Below are 20,319 nucleotides of genomic sequence, written 5' to 3'. Positions count from 1 at the left end.
TGCAATCGCGACATCATTTTCATTACAATTATGCTAATATTTATATTAAATTTATGCAAAATATAATTTAGTATTTTTTCTTTTGATTGTGAATTGAAATATGACAAAGACATTTATATGTGAGGATTGTGAAAATATTTAATGTCAGAAGAAGATACAGTTTTACATTTAAAGAATTTGAGGTTCATTTGTCCAGGTGAAATGTAAAAAGTGTTTTTATGGTTGTAAATATTTGACACCATTAGCATTTAAAGGCATAAACTCTGAGCTTTTTCTAAATTTTATATACAGCACGAAAACACCAACACGACATGAAACCAGCTCAGTCTCTGTCTAGACACCGCCGTATGTGCCATTATAGAAGAAAGGCTTATCTGAGACACAGTGACCTACGACCTCTGGAGTCCATCTCTGAACCTTGGGCTGGCCCTTTTCATCTGGCCGCACAATGACCGTGCTGCGGGACGCAAGCGAGGGGTCCTCGTCAAAAAAGTTGAAGGGACGCAGGAAGAATCCCACCGCGTTTCCTGGAGTCGCCGTGTTGGGAATGTCTTCAGAATGAGGAATGTGTAAGAATCCCACCGACACCCAGGCAACCAAATCCTGCAAAGAAATATGTAATTGTGCACTTTTAGATTCTTTGTCTAGTAATTTACCTATTACCAAATTAAGATTATTATTGTCAACTACAACTAAATCAATAAAAATACATTTTCGTTTAATGGGTGTAAAATAAGATAAAAACCTTAAAGGGGTCATGACATTAAAATTGTAAATTTTCCTTGATCTTTTGATATATCAATGTCTTTGTACCATTAAAACTTCCTGCAAGTTTCATAGCTTAAAACATCCTCCTCATTATGAGCAGCATTTATTTAATCAAGTTCCAAAAACAGCTCGTTTTGATATTGGTTGATCTGTGATGTCACACGGTCAAACACATTTGCATATCCCCGCCTCCAGACAGTCCCCGCCCACTGGCATTCAGTCATTTAACGGCTGACATCTGCCATTATAATGACTGACGCTGTCTACACTGATACAGTGTTTTCAGTTTCTGACATCTGACGACAACACGACAATTGGAAGAGAGAAAGAACGTTTAAAGTTTAAGCCATCCAGTTTAAACAGCTGTTTTGCGTCTGTACAGACTTAAGAAGGATCCTGGCGTTGGAAACAAGTGGATGGTCAGATCGCGTCTGAGGATTATATGTTTGTTCAAAACCTTTTACACAAAATGCAAATAGCCAACCTTGTTGGCAATTGCTAATTACACTAACTCCGCCCACTGACATCTGGTTGGGCGAGACAAAATTTCGGAAGACACGGGATTGTTTACAGTAGCAATGGTGAAGGGGTAGTCTGGCTCCGCCCTCCTACATACTTCCGCTCAATTTTCATTTTCCTTCAATACTCCGTCTGGGACTGCTGTATGTGCTTAGGTTTTCTCCGAACAATTTTTTACCGGTCCAATCAGCGAAGAGAGGGAGTGGATGAGAACGATGACGTTAATGTCGTGCGCTAGTTTGAGTTGTAGTTCAGTAATGGCGGCGAAGAAAGATGCGAGCGAAACCATTCATTCCGTTGTGGCACCACTGCCGAATATCCAAAAGTTAAAGCCGGAGCAAGAACAATCTTTGCTGAGTTCTGTTGGTGGCCATGATGTTGTGGCCCGGGAAAAGTTTGATTTTCCAGCTCGCTCCGTTAGTGGTGAAGGAGTTTCTGAAGCCCTATTTGGACGGTAATTGTTTTGCGTGCGGTCGGAAGGTATTGTCATCATTTACAGCGACTAGTCAGGGATTTTATTGCCGTCCGTCTCACACCCGCGTAAAAATACCCGGCAGAATTACCAGGTTGTGTGGTAAGTAGTAAGTAAGTACATTTATTTTTAAAGCACATTTAAATTCAGCTTACACTGACCAAAGTGCTGTACAAAACAATCATAAAATACTCTCTCCGAATCCACATCCACAGTTTTCAAGAATATATCTTATCTATATCTTTGACCAGAATATAACTCTTTTGACCACTGCAGAGCACTGTGCGGTTGTGTGAGCTGTAATTTGGATGCATTTCTAGACTAGTATTTCTTTAAATGCTGGCAAGTATTTACAAGAGCAATATATTTCATCACCGCTCAAAAAATAAAAAGAAGAAAAGCACGTAAACATTTGAATTGGGCAGTTATTAACGGCAGCATTTATTCTTATCATATGACATTTTATTTACCGCATATACAATCATGTTACGGACCGCGAGAACAGCGCGTTCCCGATCACAAAACTCTCCACTCCACCGTGAATAAATCACAATCCGAATGCACAAGGTTTTATCACTGAGGTGGCGTGTACAATCTGCACAGCACACTTGCACAGTTATTTTTTTTTGCGCATGACATACGTCACGACCAAATGTTAGCGATTGGTTATGGCAGATCCAGAGTGGCTTTGGGCAGATCAAATAGTTTGAAACTTCAACAGATTTCCACCTTCAAGGAAGTAAACGCTTGTCAATGGAGAGTGGCCAGACTCTCTGTACAAAAAGAAAATAATCGAAAAGTGGATATAATATAAATATATATATATATATATATATATATATATATATATATATATATATATATATATATATATATATATATATATATATATATAAAATATAAAGTGTTTATCGGTCAGGGTTAGAGGGTAGGTTAAGGGTGGGCTTTATTGTCCCAGTCCCATCCATCTAATAATTTTAATAAATATAATCTTTACATTCTGTTATTATTGCATACCGTTTAATGTACAACAACACTGAGTTGCAAATAGTATCTGCCACTATTTATAAGCATAAATAACATCTAACTATTACACTTATTGCAAAGAAAATACTGATATTTTCACAGTGCAAATAGCCGCTGCCTTTTTTAATGCAAAGTATGCAAAGAAAATTGTATAAAAAGCTTTATTAACATTTTAAATGGACCTCAAGGAACATATTAAAATAATTTAAAAAATCTGTCATGAGCCCTTTAAACTTATTTTATTTTTGTTGGTTACCAAGGCAACATTTCAAATTTATTTTTGTTTAATTTAAGTTGAAGTATTAAAATGACTAAAAGTAAAGCTGACGTTTAAAAATTATAAACATATTAAAAAAATCTAATAAAATGACAAAACCACACAACAAAATTACTTAAACTTTAACTATAATTAAAATTGAAATGGAACATATATTAATAAAAACAAATAAAAAATATGAATACAAATAATAATAGTATATTGATACTAAAATAACACTGCTATCAGTGAGCTGTTTGTTTGACACTGAATTCAGTAGAATATTTATGTATATCATATATATATATATATATATATATATATATATATATATATATATATATATATATATATATATATATATATATATATATATATATATATATATGTGGTTTTTTGTTTCTTCAGTTCTGATGACATTACTTACTGCCATGAGGTTCATCTGATATAATATTTGATAATCTGGAAGTTTAGCATATTTTTCATCTGGAAGTTTGGCATTAATGCTCTAATTGTGAATATTTACTATTTAAATAGATGCTATTCAAATATTTTTATAGTTGGTACTAGTTTTGTCATCACATTTTATTCACTCACCAGTGTAAATGCTGACTATGTTGTATTTGTATCTACTTTTTAGTGCATGTGAGGACCTATTTTGGAGGCACAAGGTCCATTTGGAGTAATTCTACAAGCCTCAATCTGTGTACCTGGTTAACAATGTTTTCATTGTTGCGAATGAAATCCTCGAAGGAAACAACAGGCTCCCAAGGGTCATTCTGCGTATAGATACTACTGCTGGTGACCTCGCTGTCCTTGTGTCTGGTTACAGCCAGTGGGTATCTGCAATCAACAAAATCATGTAGATTAGCTTGACAGAATGCAAAATAGACAAATGTTTTATTACTTTTGTGAGAGCCCACCTTGACCACGTAATGCCATTTTCCTCCCTCCAGCCCCGGGGCAAAACACTGTTACCATGGGAGTTGTACTGGATTCGATAGCCCTTCTTATGCCCCCACTTGTTGTTTTGATTGGGATTGTAGAAGTGCAAGTATTTGGGAAACTTCTTGCCAAAGCGGAAGGCAGCGCTACGTTCAGTTTCATGCTGCGTCCTATGCAGCTTCGATTGCACAACGAAGTGGTCTGGGCTCCAGGGGTTGGTAAAGTTAACATATTTCAGATCAATGGATTCAAAGCTGTTGTCCCTCCCTGTTCAAAGAGGCAGAGCAGAAATGGTCTTTTTAACAATGAAACAAGTTATGCAATCAGCTCCAATTGTGCTTGAACAGAGATCACAGAATAGATCGAGTTCAGATTGCACACCGATTACAACTCACCTGCAATGTCAAGGTCCACTTTGTAATGAATTAGATGGGTGTGCAGGTTGCCAAGTACATAGTTGTAAACCCTGGTTCCATAGTTCAGTCCGTTTTCCGTGAAGAACGTTGCATGGATGTACCCAGTCGCACTCACTCTAGACTCCATTACGCCATTCTGGTAAAAGACAAAGTCCCAGATGTAGTCGTAGTTGTACACGGTGGATGTGGTTCTGATCACCAGAACGTGGTTTTCCAGGCCTCCGTAGAAATTAAAACCTCCTTGGAAGTTGCTATTGAAGTGTCTCCTAAGAGGAAGCGCTGTGGTCATTTCAAAGATGCAGAGAGCGTTTCTGTAACGCACAGGTTTGTCCGTATCATAGTAATGGTAAAGGTCTACAAACTGAGCAATTTCTGGACAGTCGATCCCAGGTGCCAGTTCATAATCCGAGGTGCCCATCGCCCACCCGGCGTCAATGTATTTGGTCTGCATGGCGGCCGGAGTATCTCCAGAGTAGAAGGCGATGGCTTCCTGCAGGGCGATTTCGTAAGCAATTCTCTCCCCGTTGAAGCGGAGGTCAAAGATCTGCAACCCAGCCGAGGAGCGAACCCGATAGGCAAAGGACCATCCCGCATATTCCACAAAGTTCCCATCCACCTGGAATCTGCGGCCTTGGGGTTCGACAAGCTTTGCTCCATGGATGTCCGTCCGTGTGTTCATGTGTCCACGGGGGATGTACGTAGAGAAAAGATCTTCCTCGTCATGCTCCGGAAGCTTGAGTTTCGAGAGCGTCCCTTTCTCGTACTTCTCCACAAGTTCCTCCACGCTGTCGAAATACTGTCCGTTATACCACACCTTGTCCACCGTCCACTTTTCGTGATCCAGGTCTTTGTGGTTAACGAGGACCTCGAAGCCCACGGGGTGGATGAAGTAGCCCTCCACAAACTTCTGCAGCATGATCCACGTCCGCCTCTCTCCTGGCCCTAACCCACGAGGAGCGATGTCCGAGAAGGTCAAGCAGCGATCCGTGCAGTTGCCGTAAGTAAACCCGGTGCTCTCCTCCAGAATCTTGTTTGCTTTAGTTGCTACTTTCTCCAAAACCCCATTCAGATGCTCATACTCCACCGAGGAGATCGGCCTCGACTCGAAGCGGATGGGGCGGTCCCCCTTGAACGTCTTCAACTGGTAGGACTTGGGGAAAGGCAGGGGGCCGACGACAAACTCTGTTACGTTCGGCTCCATCTGGTTCCCGAATTGCACCACAACACGCGCCTGCCGTGAAGGCTTCGCCTGACCTCTGTCCAGCGCCCGGAGCGCCTCATGTTTGCGGGGGACATGCAGCTCCATAAGGAGGATGCTGTTCTTCTTGAGGGACTTGCTTCGTGCCAAAGTGAGGCCCAGCTCGCTGCAGGAGTAGAGGTAGTCTCTCACGGCGTTCATCTCTCGGGGACTGAGATCGGCAAACATCAAAGCTCCGTGTTGAGCCCATTCCCGTGTTCTTGACGACGCTGAGGACGCTGCTAGAGAAGCCAGGAGCAGAATCCAGGAGAACCACATCTTGGCCCCTGCAAAATGAACAAGCATCTCTTAGAACCTCTCACATCTCTTATACTATATACTACTTTATACTAATTGTGTGCTAGTGTGCCCATCAACCTTAAACAGCTACACCAGCCATGCCTGTTCATCATTTTAATGGTGATTATAATAGCTGTGCTTGTCCACCAGTTACACAAACACCAGACTAGCACTAAACAGCCTAGATCAGCATAACATTAATTCTGCTTTTTCTTCTAAAAACATTTCCAACTCTAAGCTTTCAAACTATGACCACCAATCTCTGCACACATCTATCTTTCTCTCAACTCAACTCAACTCAACTCAATTTATTTTTATAGCACTTTCAAAGCCATTAAAATGGACCAAATCCCTCATCTGTCTGTCTGTCTGTCTATCTATCTAATCTCTATCTATCGTCTGTATGTTGTTCTATTTATATATCTGTCTGTCTATCTAATATCTATCTATCTATCTATCTATCTGTCTGTCTGTCTGTCTGTCTGTCTATCTAATCTCTATCTATCGTCTGTCTGTCTGTCTGTCTGTCTGTCTGTATATCTATCTATCTATCTATCTATCTATCTATCTATCTATCTATCTATCTATCTATCTATCTATCGTCTGTCTGTCTGTCTGTCTGTCTGTCTATCTAATATCTGTCTATCTATCTAATCTCTATCTATCGTCTGTCTGTCTGTCTGTCTGTCTGTCTGTCTGTCTGTCTGTCTGTCTGTCTGTCTATCTATCTATCATCTGTCTGTCTGTCTGTCTGTCTGTCTGTCTGTCTGTCTGTTTGTTGTTCTATCTATCTATCTATCTATCTATCTATCTATCTATCTATCTATCTATCTATCTATCTATCTATCTATCTATCTATCTATCTATCTATCTATCTATCTATCTATCTATCCATCTATCAATCTATCTGTCTGTTGTTCTATCTATCTATCTATCTATCTATCTATCTATCTATCTATCTATCTATCTATCTATCTATCTATCTATCTATCTATCTATCTATCTATCTATCTATCTATCTATCTATCTATCTATCTATCTATCTATCTATCTATCATCTGTCTGTCTGTCTGTCTGTCTGTTGTTCTATCTATCTATCTATCTATCTATCTATCTATCTATCTATCTATCTATCTATCTATCTATCTATCTATCTATCTATCTATCTATCTGTCTGTCTGTCTGTCTGTCTGTCTGTCTGTCTGTCTGTCTGTCTATCTATCTATCTGTCTATCTATCTAATCTCTATCTATCGTCTGTCTGTCTGTCTGTCTGTCTGTCTGTCTGTCTATCTATCTATCTATCTGTCTGCTGTTCTATCTATCTATCTATCTATCTATCTATCTATCTATCTATCTATCTATCTATCTATCTATCTATCTATCTATCTATCTATCTATCTATCTATCTATCTATCTATCTATCTATCTATCTGTCTGCTGTTCTATCTATCTGTCTGTCGTTCTATTTATCTGTCTATCTATCTATCTATCTATCTATCTGTCTGCTGTTCTATCTATCTGTCTGCTGTTCTATCTATCTGTCTGTCGGTCTATCTGTCTATCTATCTATCGGTACATAAGTTTGTCTTTCTAACATTTCAGTCTAATTGTAGCTGAGGTTAACATTTTTAGAGTGCCTCCCTCTTTGAATCGGTGTGTCCTTTGTACAAAGAATCTGAACCAAATTATAGTCATAAAGACACAAAGGTGGCGTGAGGCAACACCTTTCTTTTCCTCTCAGCTTCCTGCTTGTTTTCCCCCAGACTAAGATGAAAAACATGAACCATTATATCTTCCTCCAACTGAAACGGGCTCTCTTTAAGCTGTCGTTGTTTTTCTGCCACCGAAAAGCTGTAACAATTTTTATAGTATTTTTTTTTCTAGTCACAATCTGTTTCTAACATCTTCTCCAGCAGTATCGATTGAAGTGCACTATGATGTAACCCTCCATTGCTTAAAGATCCAGTGACTCACCTTGTAATTAGAATAAAAAGGAGCGACAAATCATAACAGCACATATTAAAAATCAGCGAATGAGCTTACCTTCAGTGGCTGTTTCCAAGTTTGCAAGCTCGATAAATTCCTCGAAAGCGTGGCTGCTACAGCTGCAATGTGTTTTTTGGATCAGCCAGTGAATGCAGTCCTCTTCTGAATCGTACGGCTCTGATGTTCCTGCTTTTATCAGCCACCCACTGCTCTTGAATAGAAGGTGATTGGCCAGCAGAAGGTCATAAAACTTCAGAAGAACAAAAGCAGGAGATGATTGATGGGCTTGCTTGCATTATCAGTGCATATTTCACAGGGTAAGACTATCACAATTACTATTCACAATGTGAAATTGAGAATAAGAGCTGCATGCTCACAGGTGTTTATATGTAAAAATTTGCATTTTGTTCATTTTGCAGATATCAGGAAGGAAAACTATAGGTTTGTACACTTTTCTATCAGTCCATTCCATATTCATATCATCTTTTCCTGGGCTCTTTTACATCAGATTTCCCTTAATTATATCAATATGTTTACAGAACAATGGGCACACATATCCGAACAGCACTGTCATGGAAATTAGAAGTTATACAAATAAAGTATCCTATAGAATAAAAAGCCAATGTAAATTGGATAACAGTGAAATATACAGAATTATGTACAAAGTGTTGAATAACTGCCCATTTCTGATTCAAATGTGGTAAGTAGTAGCTAGCAGCTAAAAATAAGTGCATGTTTATGTTTCCATACACTATTATATTACATGTTAATGTTTGTTTTCTAAAGTTCATGCACAATGTTCACCCTTTCAGGAAAGACACAAAATGTGAACAGGATAAAATTCAGTGGATATCTCAGTCATACTGTTGATGAACATCTTAAAGATATATTCTAAGGTAAGCCCAGTTAAAATACACCAGTATTTATGGTGAATCAAAGGCATAACATTATGACAGGTGAGGTGAATAACACTGATGATCTGTTAGTGGTTGGGGTATATTAGGCAGCAAGTGAACATTTTGTCCTCAGAGTTGATGTATTAGAAGCAGGGAAAATGGGCAAGCGTAAGGATTTGAGCGAGTTTGACAAGGGCCAGATTGCGACTGGGTCAGAGCATCTCCAAAACTGCAGCTCTTGTGGGGTGTTCCCGGTCTGCAGTGGTCAGTTTCTATCAAAAGTGCTCCAAGGAAGGACCAGTGGAGAACCGGCCACAGGATCATGGAGGACCAGTGGAGAACCGGCCACAGGGTCATGGAGGACCAGTGGAGAACCGGCCACAGGGTCATGGAGGACCAGTGGAGAACCGGCCACAGGGTCATGAAGGACCAGTGGAGAACCGGCCACAGGGTCATGAAGGACCAGTGGAGAACCGGCCACAGGGTCATGAAGGACCAGTGGAGAACCGGCCACAGGGTCATGAAGGACCAGTGGAGAACCGGCCACAGGGTCATGAAGGACCAGTGGAGAACTGGCCACAGGGTCATGAAGGACCAGTGGAGAACCGGCCACAGGGTTATGGGCGGCTGAGGCTCATTGATGCCCGTGTGGTCCGATCAAACAGACGAGCTACTGGAGCTCAAACTGCTCAAGAAGTTAATGCTGGTTCTGATAGAAAGGGCTCAGAATACACAGAGCATCTCAGTTTGTTGGGTATGGGGCGGCACAGCCGCTGACCAGTGCCCATGCTGACCCCTGACCCCGCCCAAAGCACCAACAGTGGCCCGTGAGCATCAGAACTGGACCACGGAGCAATGGAAGTAGGCGGCCTGGCCTGATGATCACGTGTTCTTCTACATCTCGTGGATGGCCGGGTGTGTGTGTGCGTGGCTTACCTGGGGAACACATGGCTGGACATGGGCTCAACAATGCTTAGGTAGGTGGGACGTGTCAAAGTCACATCCACATGGATGGAGGACCCAAGATTTCCCAGCAGAACATTGCCCAACGCATCATTTACATTTACATTTACATTTATGCATTTGGCAGACGCTTTTATCCAAAGCGACTTACAGGGACCTTATTACAGGGACAATCCCCCTGGAGCAACATGGTGCCTTGCTCAAGGACACACTTGTGGTGACCGCTGGGATCGAACCAGCAACCTTCTGCATATCAGTTCCATGGTTTAACCCACTGGACCACCATCTCACATAGATGTGATGTGAGATCTCACATCTCACATCACTGCCTCCGCCGCCACGCCTTCTTCCCATAGTGCACCTGGTGCCATGTGTTCCATGGCGGTTCTAGACCACGGTAACTAGGGGGGCCAGGCAGGGGCCATTGTGCTTTTAGGGGGCACACATTTATCTTAACCAGTAGTTAAATAGGTAGTTCACCTAAAAGTGAAAATTCTATCACCATTTACTCACTCCCATGTCGTTCCAAATATGACTTTCTTATGTTGAACACAATATAAACTTATTTATTTTATTAAACTGTTGTATAAGATCAGTATTGCATTTGCGCAATTTTCTACTTTGGGTAGAAAAACAGAACTTGTGTTATTTTGCTTATACTGTAGGCTATATCATGATGTAGGTAAATGTGAGAGCGTTTTCACACTGGCAGTTTAATTTTGAATAATTGGTCATGTGAAAGCTGTCATGCAGACCCGGGTGAGCTGAGCTCGGGGAACTGAATTCGAGACTGCCTGAAGGAGGTGGTCTGATTTCGGTTGCGCAAATTTCGCTTGAGCTGTGCTGCGATTCATGTGAATGTGAAAGCAACAAGGACTCGGGTGCGCAAGAAAAGTAACCCTGTGCATGCATTTTATCAGATGACGATGTATTTAGTTCAATAAAACACATGTAAGGGATGATAGTGTTGATGATTTACCTTGAATACGAGCGAGAGGGAGCCTGCGGTGTATTCGCGGTGTAGAACACGCTATGACGCGGACCACAACAAACATGCCCAGTGTAAAAATGCTCCGAGACTAAAACGCAAACAGGGGCATTTTTGCCGCATATCTTGAATTGTATGGACATTCTAACTAAGAAACACTGAAATGGTTTGGTTACCGATAGGGATGTCCAGATCCGATCACGTGATCGGAAATCGGGCCCGATCACGTGGTTTCAGACTCGATCGGAATCGGACGTTACCTCCCGATCAGGACTCGGAAATATATGTATATATATTCTCATTATTTTTTAACACATCTATAGTTATGCGGTGGCACAGAGTTAGACCCTTTTGACTCCACACAGAAACAGCAACGCGTGCGGCATGACATCACGTTGTTGCAGAGACGCTATTGGTTAAATAAGGTGAATTAAATAAAAAATAAGGAACATCCTGGATCTGTTTTTTCGCTGTTCTTTATTCTTTTTTTATGTATTATCGAAGTATCCGATCGGGACTCGGTATCGGTAGATACTCCAAATCAAATGGCAACATCCCTAGTTACCGACATAAATACAGGTTCTTGGAACAACTCGAGGGTGAGTTACATTAGGTGTTTTATTTTCGTTTTGGGTGAAATAACCCTTTGACCCATTTCCCGGATTATTGAAAGTCGTTTTATTTGGCCATGTACTGTATCACTCTGCAATCTCTAGGCTACACGTCAAGTTCATTTATTTATTTGAAAGTGAATGTAGGCCTATCTGTAATATGATCTTGCATGCTCAATTTATAAAAGCATCACTGGACAATTGGATAAAATAATATTATTTCTCGCTATATGTGAACAAGACTGAAATTAAATATTTTCTGTATCTTTTCTCGGGTATGCCTATCTCTGTTGTGAAACACTGATAGTCGCACACGAACGGTTCTTTCGTTGCGCTGGTCATAATTTATCTTTGACTGCATATGTCTTCCTAATTCGGAATATGATCCAAGATTGCATATGTGGACGTGTTCGGAGAAATTAGCCATTGAAAAAATATATTTTAACAACCCGTAGGCCTATGTTTAAATTAACGAAATTACTGAATGGAATTCGAAGTCGTCAAGTCTTCAGAAAAAGAGAGCTTATTTTATTGACAAATCAAGTGCGTAGCAACCATTAAAGCCCGTGTTTTACAACTATTTGAGCAAACGCAGACTGAGTGACGAATCATTTATAAACGGAATACTTGCGAGCCACAGCGCAGCCTCCTCGTGCAGTTTTGCTTCTCTGCATTGGTTATTAAATGTCAAAATAAAGTACTCTTTTCTTTACATACCGCCAAAGCAAAACATTGCAACCAGTTTCAGAAAATTGTTTGGTGCAATATGATTCCAAATTTAGGGGGGCGAGAGGGGGGCCAAGCTTGTTGACATGGGGGCACTGGCCTCCCCGTAGAACCGCCACTGATGTGTTCCCCAGGTAAGCCACGCACACACACCCGGCCATCCACATGATGTAAAAGAACACGTGATCATCAGACCAGGCCACCTTCTTCCATTGCTCCGTGGTTTTGAGGACAAAATGTTCACTTGCTGACTAATATATCCCACCCACAAACAGGTGCCGTGAGGAAGCGATCATCAGTGTTATTTACTGCACCTCATAATGGTCATAATGTTATGCCTGATCGGTGTAGTTTTTAATACATATTGCCAACATTTATGCTTGTTTAACAAATATTACAAGTAAAAATTAAACATTTAGAGCTAATTCAAGAATTTATAGATAACATAAAGTGTACACAAACCTGTATTTTACAGAAGACATGCACCAATTTGACGGAGCTGCACTGCTCTCTACTGAATAGGAGTAAAAACACAATAAATAGGAATACATAACTCAAACACTGGGTTGTTACGTCTGACCCAGGATCTGTGTAACACAAAAACTACTCAAACACTGGGTTGTTACGTCTGACCCAGGATCTGTGAAACACAAAAACTACTCAAACACTGGGTTGTTACGTCTGACCCAGGATCTGTGTAACACAAAAACTACTCAAACACTGGGTTGTTACGTCTGACCCAGGATCTGTGAAAAACAAAAACTACTCAAACACTGGGTTGTTTCGCCTGACCCAGGATCTGAGTAACACAAAAACTACTCAAACACTGGGTTGTTACGTCTGACCCAGGATCTGTGTAACACAAAAACTACTCAAACACTGGGTTGTTACGTCTGACCCAGGATCTGAGTAACACAAAAACTACTCAAACACTGGGTTGTTACGTCTGACCCAGGATCTGTGAAAAACAAAAACTACTCAAACACTGGGTTGTTTCGCCTGACCCAGGATCTGAGTAACACAAAAACTACTCAAACACTGGGTTGTTACGTCTGACCCAGGATCTGTGTAACACAAAAACTACTCAAACACTGGGTTGTTACGTCTGACCCAGGATCTGTGTAACACAAAAACTACTCAAACACTGGGTTGTTACGTCTGACCCAGGATCTGAGTAACACAAAAACTACTCAAACACTGGGTTGTTACGTCTGACCCAGGATCTGAGTAACACAAAAACTACTCAAACACTGGGTTGTCACTTCTGACCCAGGATCTGTGTAACACAAAAACTACTCAAACACTGGGTTGTTACGTCTGACCCAGGATCTGAGTAACACAAAAACTACTCAAACACTGGGTTGTTACATCTGACCCAGGATCTGTGTAACACAAAAACTACTCAAACACTGGGTTGTTACGTCTGACCCAGGATCTGTGTAACACAAAAACTACTCAAACACTGGGTTGTTACGTCTGACCCAGGATCTGAGTAACACAAAAACTACTCAAACACTGGGTTGTCACGTCTGACCCAGGATCTGTGTAACACAAAAACTACTCAAACACTGGGTTGTCACGTCTGACCCAGGATCTGTGTAACAAAAACTACTCAAACACTGGGTTGTTACGTCTGACCCAGGATCTGTGTAACACAAAAACTACTCAAACACTGGGTTGTCACGTCTGACCTAGGATCTGTGTAACACAAAAACTACTCAAACACTGGGTTGTCACGTCTGACCCAGGATCTGTGTAACAAAAACTACTCAAACACTGGGTTGTTACGTCTGACCCAGGATCTGTGTAACACAAAAACTACTCAAACACTGGGTTGTCACGTCTGACCCAGGATCTGTGTAACACAAAAACTACTCAAACACTGGGTTGTCACGTCTGACCCAGGATCTGTGTAACACAAAAACTACTCAAACACTGGGTTGTTACGTCTGACCCAGGATCTGTGAAACACAAAAACTACTCAAACACTGGGTTGTCACGTCTGACCCAGGATCTGTTTAACACAAAAACTACTCAAACACTGGGTTGTTACGTCGGACCCAAGATCTGTGTAACACAACTACTCAAACACTGGGTTGTTACGTCTGACCCAGGATCTGTGAAACACAAAAACTACTCAAACACTGGGTTGTTACGTCTGACCCAGGATCTGTGTAACACAAAAACTACTCAAACACTGGGTTGATACGTCTGACCCAAGATCTGTGTAACACAAAAACTACTCAAACACTGGGTTGATACGTCTGACCCAAGATCTGTGTAACACAAAAACTACTCAAACACTGGGTTGTTACATCTGACCCAGGATCTGTGTAACACAAAAACTACTCAAACACTGGGTTGTTACGTCTGACCCAGGATCTGTGAAACACAAAAACTACTCAAACACTGGGTTGTTACGTCTGACCCAGGATCTGTGTAACACAAAAACTACTCAAACACTGGGTTGTTACGTCTGACCCAAGATCTGTGTAACACAAAAACTACTCAAACGCTGGGTTGTTACGTCTGACCCAGGATCTGTGTAACACAAAAACTACTCAAACACTGGGTTGTTACATCTGACCCAGGATCTGAGTAACACAAAAACTACTCAAACACTGGGTTGTTACGTCTGACCCAGGATCTGTGAAACACAAAAACTACTCAAACACTGGGTTGTTACGTCTGACCCAGGATCTGTGTAACACAAAAACTACTCAAACACTGGGTTGTTACGTCTGACCCAGGATCTGTGAAAAACAAAAACTACTCAAACACTGGGTTGTTTCGCCTGACCCAGGATCTGAGTAACACAAAAACTACTCAAACACTGGGTTGTTACGTCTGACCCAGGATCTGTGTAACACAAAAACTACTCAAACACTGGGTTGTTACGTCTGACCCAGGATCTGAGTAACACAAAAACTACTCAAACACTGGGTTGTTACGTCTGACCCAGGATCTGAGTAACACAAAAACTACTCAAACACTGGGTTGTCACTTCTGACCCAGGATCTGTGTAACACAAAAACTACTCAAACACTGGGTTGTTACGTCTGACCCAGGATCTGAGTAACACAAAAACTACTCAAACACTGGGTTGTTACATCTGACCCAGGATCTGTGTAACACAAAAACTACTCAAACACTGGGTTGTTACGTCTGACCCAGGATCTGTGTAACACAAAAACTACTCAAACACTGGGTTGTTACGTCTGACCCAGGATCTGAGTAACACAAAAACTACTCAAACACTGGGTTGTCACGTCTGACCCAGGATCTGTGTAACACAAAAACTACTCAAACACTGGGTTGTCACGTCTGACCCAGGATCTGTGTAACAAAAACTACTCAAACACTGGGTTGTTACGTCTGACCCAGGATCTGTGTAACACAAAAACTACTCAAACACTGGGTTGTCACGTCTGACCTAGGATCTGTGTAACACAAAAACTACTCAAACACTGGGTTGTCACGTCTGACCCAGGATCTGTGTAACACAAAAACTACTCAAACACTGGGTTGTCACGTCTGACCCAGGATCTGTGTAACACAAAAACTACTCAAACACTGGGTTGTTACGTCTGACCCAGGATCTGTGAAACACAAAAACTACTCAAACACTGGGTTGTCACGTCTGACCCAGGATCTGTTTAACACAAAAACTACTCAAACACTGGGTTGTTACGTCTGACCCAAGATCTGTGTAACACAACTACTCAAACACTGGGTTGTTACGTCTGACCCAGGATCTGTGAAACACAAAAACTACTCAAACACTGGGTTGTTACGTCTGACCCAGGATCTGTGTAACACAAAAACTACTCAAACACTGGGTTGATACGTCTGACCCAAGATCTGTGTAACAAAAAAACTACTCAAACACTGGGTTGTTACGTCTGACCCAAGATCTGTGTAACACAACTACTCAAACACTGGGTTGTTACGTCTGACCCAGGATCTGTGTAACACAAAAACTACTCAAACACTGGGTTGATACGTCTGACCCAAGATCTGTGTAACACAAAAACTACTCAAACACTGGGTTGTTACATCTGACCCAGGATCTGTGTAACACAAAAACTACTCAAACACTGGGTTGTTACGTCTGACCCAGGATCTGTGAAACACAAAAACTACTCAAACACTGGGTTGTTACGTCTGACCCAGGATCTGTGTAACACAAAAACTACTCAAACACTGGGTTGTTACGTCTGACCCAAGATCTGTGTAACACAAAAACTACTCAAACGCTGGGTTGTTACGTCTGACCCAGGATCTGTGTAACACAAAAACTACTCAAACACTGGGTTGTTACATCTGACCCAGGATCTGAGTAACACAAAAACTACTCAAACACTGGGTTGTCACGTCTGACCCAAGATCTGTGTAACACAAAAACTACTCAAACGCTGGGTTGTTACGTCTGACCCAGGATCTGTGTAACACAAAAACTACTCAAACACTGGGTTGTTACATCTGACCCAGGATCTGAGTAACACAAAAACTACTCAAACGCTGGGTTGTTACGTCTGACCCAAGATCTGTGTAACACAAAAACTACTCAAACGCTGGGTTGTTACGTCTGACCCAGGATCTGTGTAACACAAAAACTACTCAAACACTGGGTTGTTACATCTGACCCAGGATCTGAGTAACATAAAAACTACTCAAACACTGGGTTGTTACGTCTGACCCAAGATCTGTGTAACACAAAAACTACTCAAACGCTGGGTTGTTACGTCTGACCCAGGATCTGTGTAACACAAAAACTACTCAAACACTGGGTTGTTACATCTGACCCAGGATCTGAGTAACACAAAAACTACTCAAACACTGGGTTGTCACGTCTGACCCAAGATCTGTGTAACACAAAAACTACTCAAACACTGGGTTGTTACGTCTGACCCAGGATCTGTGTAACACAAAAACTACTCAAACACTGGGTTGTTACGTCTGACCCAAGATCTGTGTAACACAAAAACTACTCAAACGCTGGGTTGTTACGTCTGTCCCAGGATCTGTGTAACACAAAAACTACTCAAACACTGGGTTGTTACGTCTGACCCAAGATCTGTGTAACACAAAAACTACTCAAACGCTGGGTTGTTACGTCTGACCCAGGATCTGTGTAACACAAAAACTACTCAAACACTGGGTTGTTACGTCTGACCCAGGATCTGTGTAACACAAAAACTACTCAAACACTGGGTTGTTACATCTGACCCAGGATCTGTGTAACACAAAAACTACTCAAACACTGGGTTGTCACGTCTGACCCAGGATCTGTGTAACACAAAAACTACTCAAACACTGGGTTGTTACATCTGACCCAAGATCTGTGTAACACAAAAACTACTCAAACACTGGGTTGTCACGTCTGACCCAGGATCTGTGTAACACAAAAACTACTCAAACACTGGGTTGTTACATCTGACCCAGGATCTGTGTAACACAAAAACTACTCAAACACTGGGTTGTCACGTCTGACCCAGGATCTGTGTAACACAAAAACTACTCAAACACTGGGTTGTTACATCTGACCCAGGATCTGTGTAACACAAAAACTACCCAAACACTGGGTTGTTACGTCTGACCCAGGATCTGTGTAACACAAAAACTACTCAAACACTGGGTTGTTACGTCTGACCCAGGATCCGAGTAACACAAAAACTACTCAAACACTGAAAAGTAACCCAAAAGTCTCAACCCAGGATTTTGGTAGAAATACTAACCCAAGATTTTTTTAGAATGCAAGGTCATATTTATTTATTTTCTTGTAAATGCAAAAATCCACAAGTCAAGTGAAATGTTGTTGCATTTATTCACCAGGGTTGTATAATGTTACATTGACTTGTTTTTTGTAAATTCCCGTACATGGAAAGAATCCACCATTTGCAGTAATGCCAGCTTTGATAATCCTTAAATACTTTCTACAATATAATTGAATGGTGTATGTTCATTCCTAAAGATTTAACCTTTTTAACCTTTTCTTCTCATCTGCCAGTTTCAGGCGGACACACTTGGCCAAAGCTCTGCCAGAATCTCCTCTTCACTGCTGCAGATGTTTGACGTGTACGTTTCAGTGTTTATTAGATGTTGTGATGTTCTTGTCCTCAAGTTGATGTGCATCTAGGCCATCCGCTTCGCTCTGTTTGGTCTAAAACATTATGAGCTGCCTGCCAAGCATTTGATGTTTTTCTTTAGTTTTAGTTACCCTGGTCACTATATGGGGCTGCTCAAACAAGATCAGTGTTTCAAAAGCATCACAGAACCGTTGTTTACACTCTTCAGGAAGTCGAATGGACTTATAGTGACTCTGCATGTTAAACTGAGGAGGAAGTGTTTTAACCATAGACTGTAATAAAATGAATCTGGCGCGTCACCAGAAGATGGACAAAGAGGCGGGACGTGGGTGGAGCTGAGGTGACAGCAGATAAATGGCTATCCACCTGTCAATCAAAGTGGCCACGCCCTTAATTATGCAGGACTTTAAGGCTTTATATAATGTAAACGAATGAGTTATAAAAACATTCCCTCCTCACAGTCGTCATGAAGGGCAACATTAGCCGTACAGACCAAAAGCACAGTTTGTCCCAGACTGTAAACATGTGTTCTTCTGCTGTAAAGTTGGGCATTTTAACATGAGCTCAGTGAGATTCTGCTCCTTCTGGAGTCTGTCTCTAGTGGCCAGTCCATGAACTGCAGTTTAACTCACTTCCGTATCGGCTTCCGGAGAAACTGCGGGAGGAGCCGCTTGGTTTTAACATCTTTCCTTCTGAGGTCAGAGGTCGCTCGTTCAAGCATAATATTGCATATATTATGCAATATAACATAATAACTGAAAAAAACCCATTGGTGTAGGATAAACAATTTTCAATCAATAAAATGTAATGACCCTGGAGCTCAACAGCAGTCGTGCGTCTCACGGTTATATCTGTGGCAATAGCCAACAATACATTGTATGAGTCAAAATGATCAATTTTTCTTTTATGCCAAAAATCATTAGGATATTAAAGGGATCCCATGGTGTTAAGACTTGAATTTCTTAATATAACATAAATGATGTCTCTTACTGAAATATGTAGTAGAAAACACATCAAACATCCACGTTATTTAAAAAATCCATTAGATATTTGGACAATGGGCGGTGCCATTTTGTTTGCGTTCTAGGTTGATGACGTAGAATGGTTATCAACTGGCGCTACCCGTAGCTATTTTTACCACAACACAACTCGAAAAAATTTTCAGACTTAAACAAAACCAATCAATTGCTTTGCAATTGCATTTATAATACACTCAAACTAGGGGTGTAACGGTACACATATTCGTACAGAACCGTTTCGGTACAGGGGTTTCGGTTCGGTGCGCGTGCACCGAACGGTTCTGAATGCAATCTTTAACAGTTAACATTTGGCTTGTCTTAAGCGCGGAACACACTTCAATCCTAGTTCCCACTCGAACATATTGAGTATTCAGTCTATTTCATCACGAAATTCAAACGATAAATGCCGCTTTGACGCTCTTTAATGTGACGACTGATCACTGTATAGGCGCGTGAATTCCGGCCGCGGCGCGCGTGCACGCGATCATCTCTTCCAGAAGAATAAACATGAATTAATATCTTAAGGTATGTTGAGGATACATTAACACTTACTGAAACATCATATGTCGTGTAATCGCTCAGTCAGTGTTTCAACCGCGGAAAGACGTCAAACAGCTTGTAAACAATGTCATTCAGTGTCCACAGCTGTTAATTCACTAGAGAAATCAACTTTCACTAAATATATGCACAATATTAGCCTATATATATATTTATAATTCTACGTAACATCTTGGTGATGTCTTTATTATTTAATGTATGTTTAAATAAATCTGTCATGAAAATGACAGCCACTGTGTATAAATGATTATATTTCAACAACGAACTGAAGAAAAAAACTAATTTTATAATTAGATTTAGGAGTTAATGCAAAAACTTCCTTATGAAGTTTACATGTTTGCACACAATGTGTTATTTGAGTGTTATTATATCTAAACATGATATCAGCTGAATCTAGGCTCATACTTTGGGCTCTGTTGTTAACCTTTAATATTATAGTAATAATGTGCAAGTAAGGGCTCCCTATATAGTTTACAGCATTATCTTTAATAAACTTTTAGTTATAATTGAATTCATTTAAGGTCAGACAATTTCTTTCAGTA

The 20,319-nt window shown here is 40.9% G+C and overlaps 1 protein-coding gene across 1 annotated transcript; it reads right to left on the bottom strand.

Moving 5' to 3' along the window:
- Positions 1 to 117: 117 nt before the first annotated feature.
- Positions 118 to 5,920, bottom strand: aoc1 (amine oxidase copper containing 1). The gene is made up of 4 exons (XM_079805685.1): positions 4,382 to 5,920; positions 3,965 to 4,253; positions 3,752 to 3,884; positions 118 to 603 (listed from the first exon to the last, which is right to left on the bottom strand). The coding sequence occupies exons 1-4, from the start codon at positions 5,916 to 5,918 to the stop codon at positions 334 to 336; spliced, it is 2,229 nt and encodes a 742-aa protein (XP_079661811.1). The 5' UTR covers positions 5,919 to 5,920; the 3' UTR covers positions 118 to 333.
- Between the last annotated feature and the right edge of the window lie 14,399 nt (positions 5,921 to 20,319).

Source organism: Gobio gobio (genome assembly GCF_949357685.1).
Source record: "Gobio gobio genome assembly, chromosome: 23".
Classification (NCBI taxonomy): domain Eukaryota; kingdom Metazoa; phylum Chordata; class Actinopteri; order Cypriniformes; family Gobionidae; genus Gobio; species Gobio gobio.
This window is presented reverse-complemented; position numbering and strand designations above follow the sequence as displayed.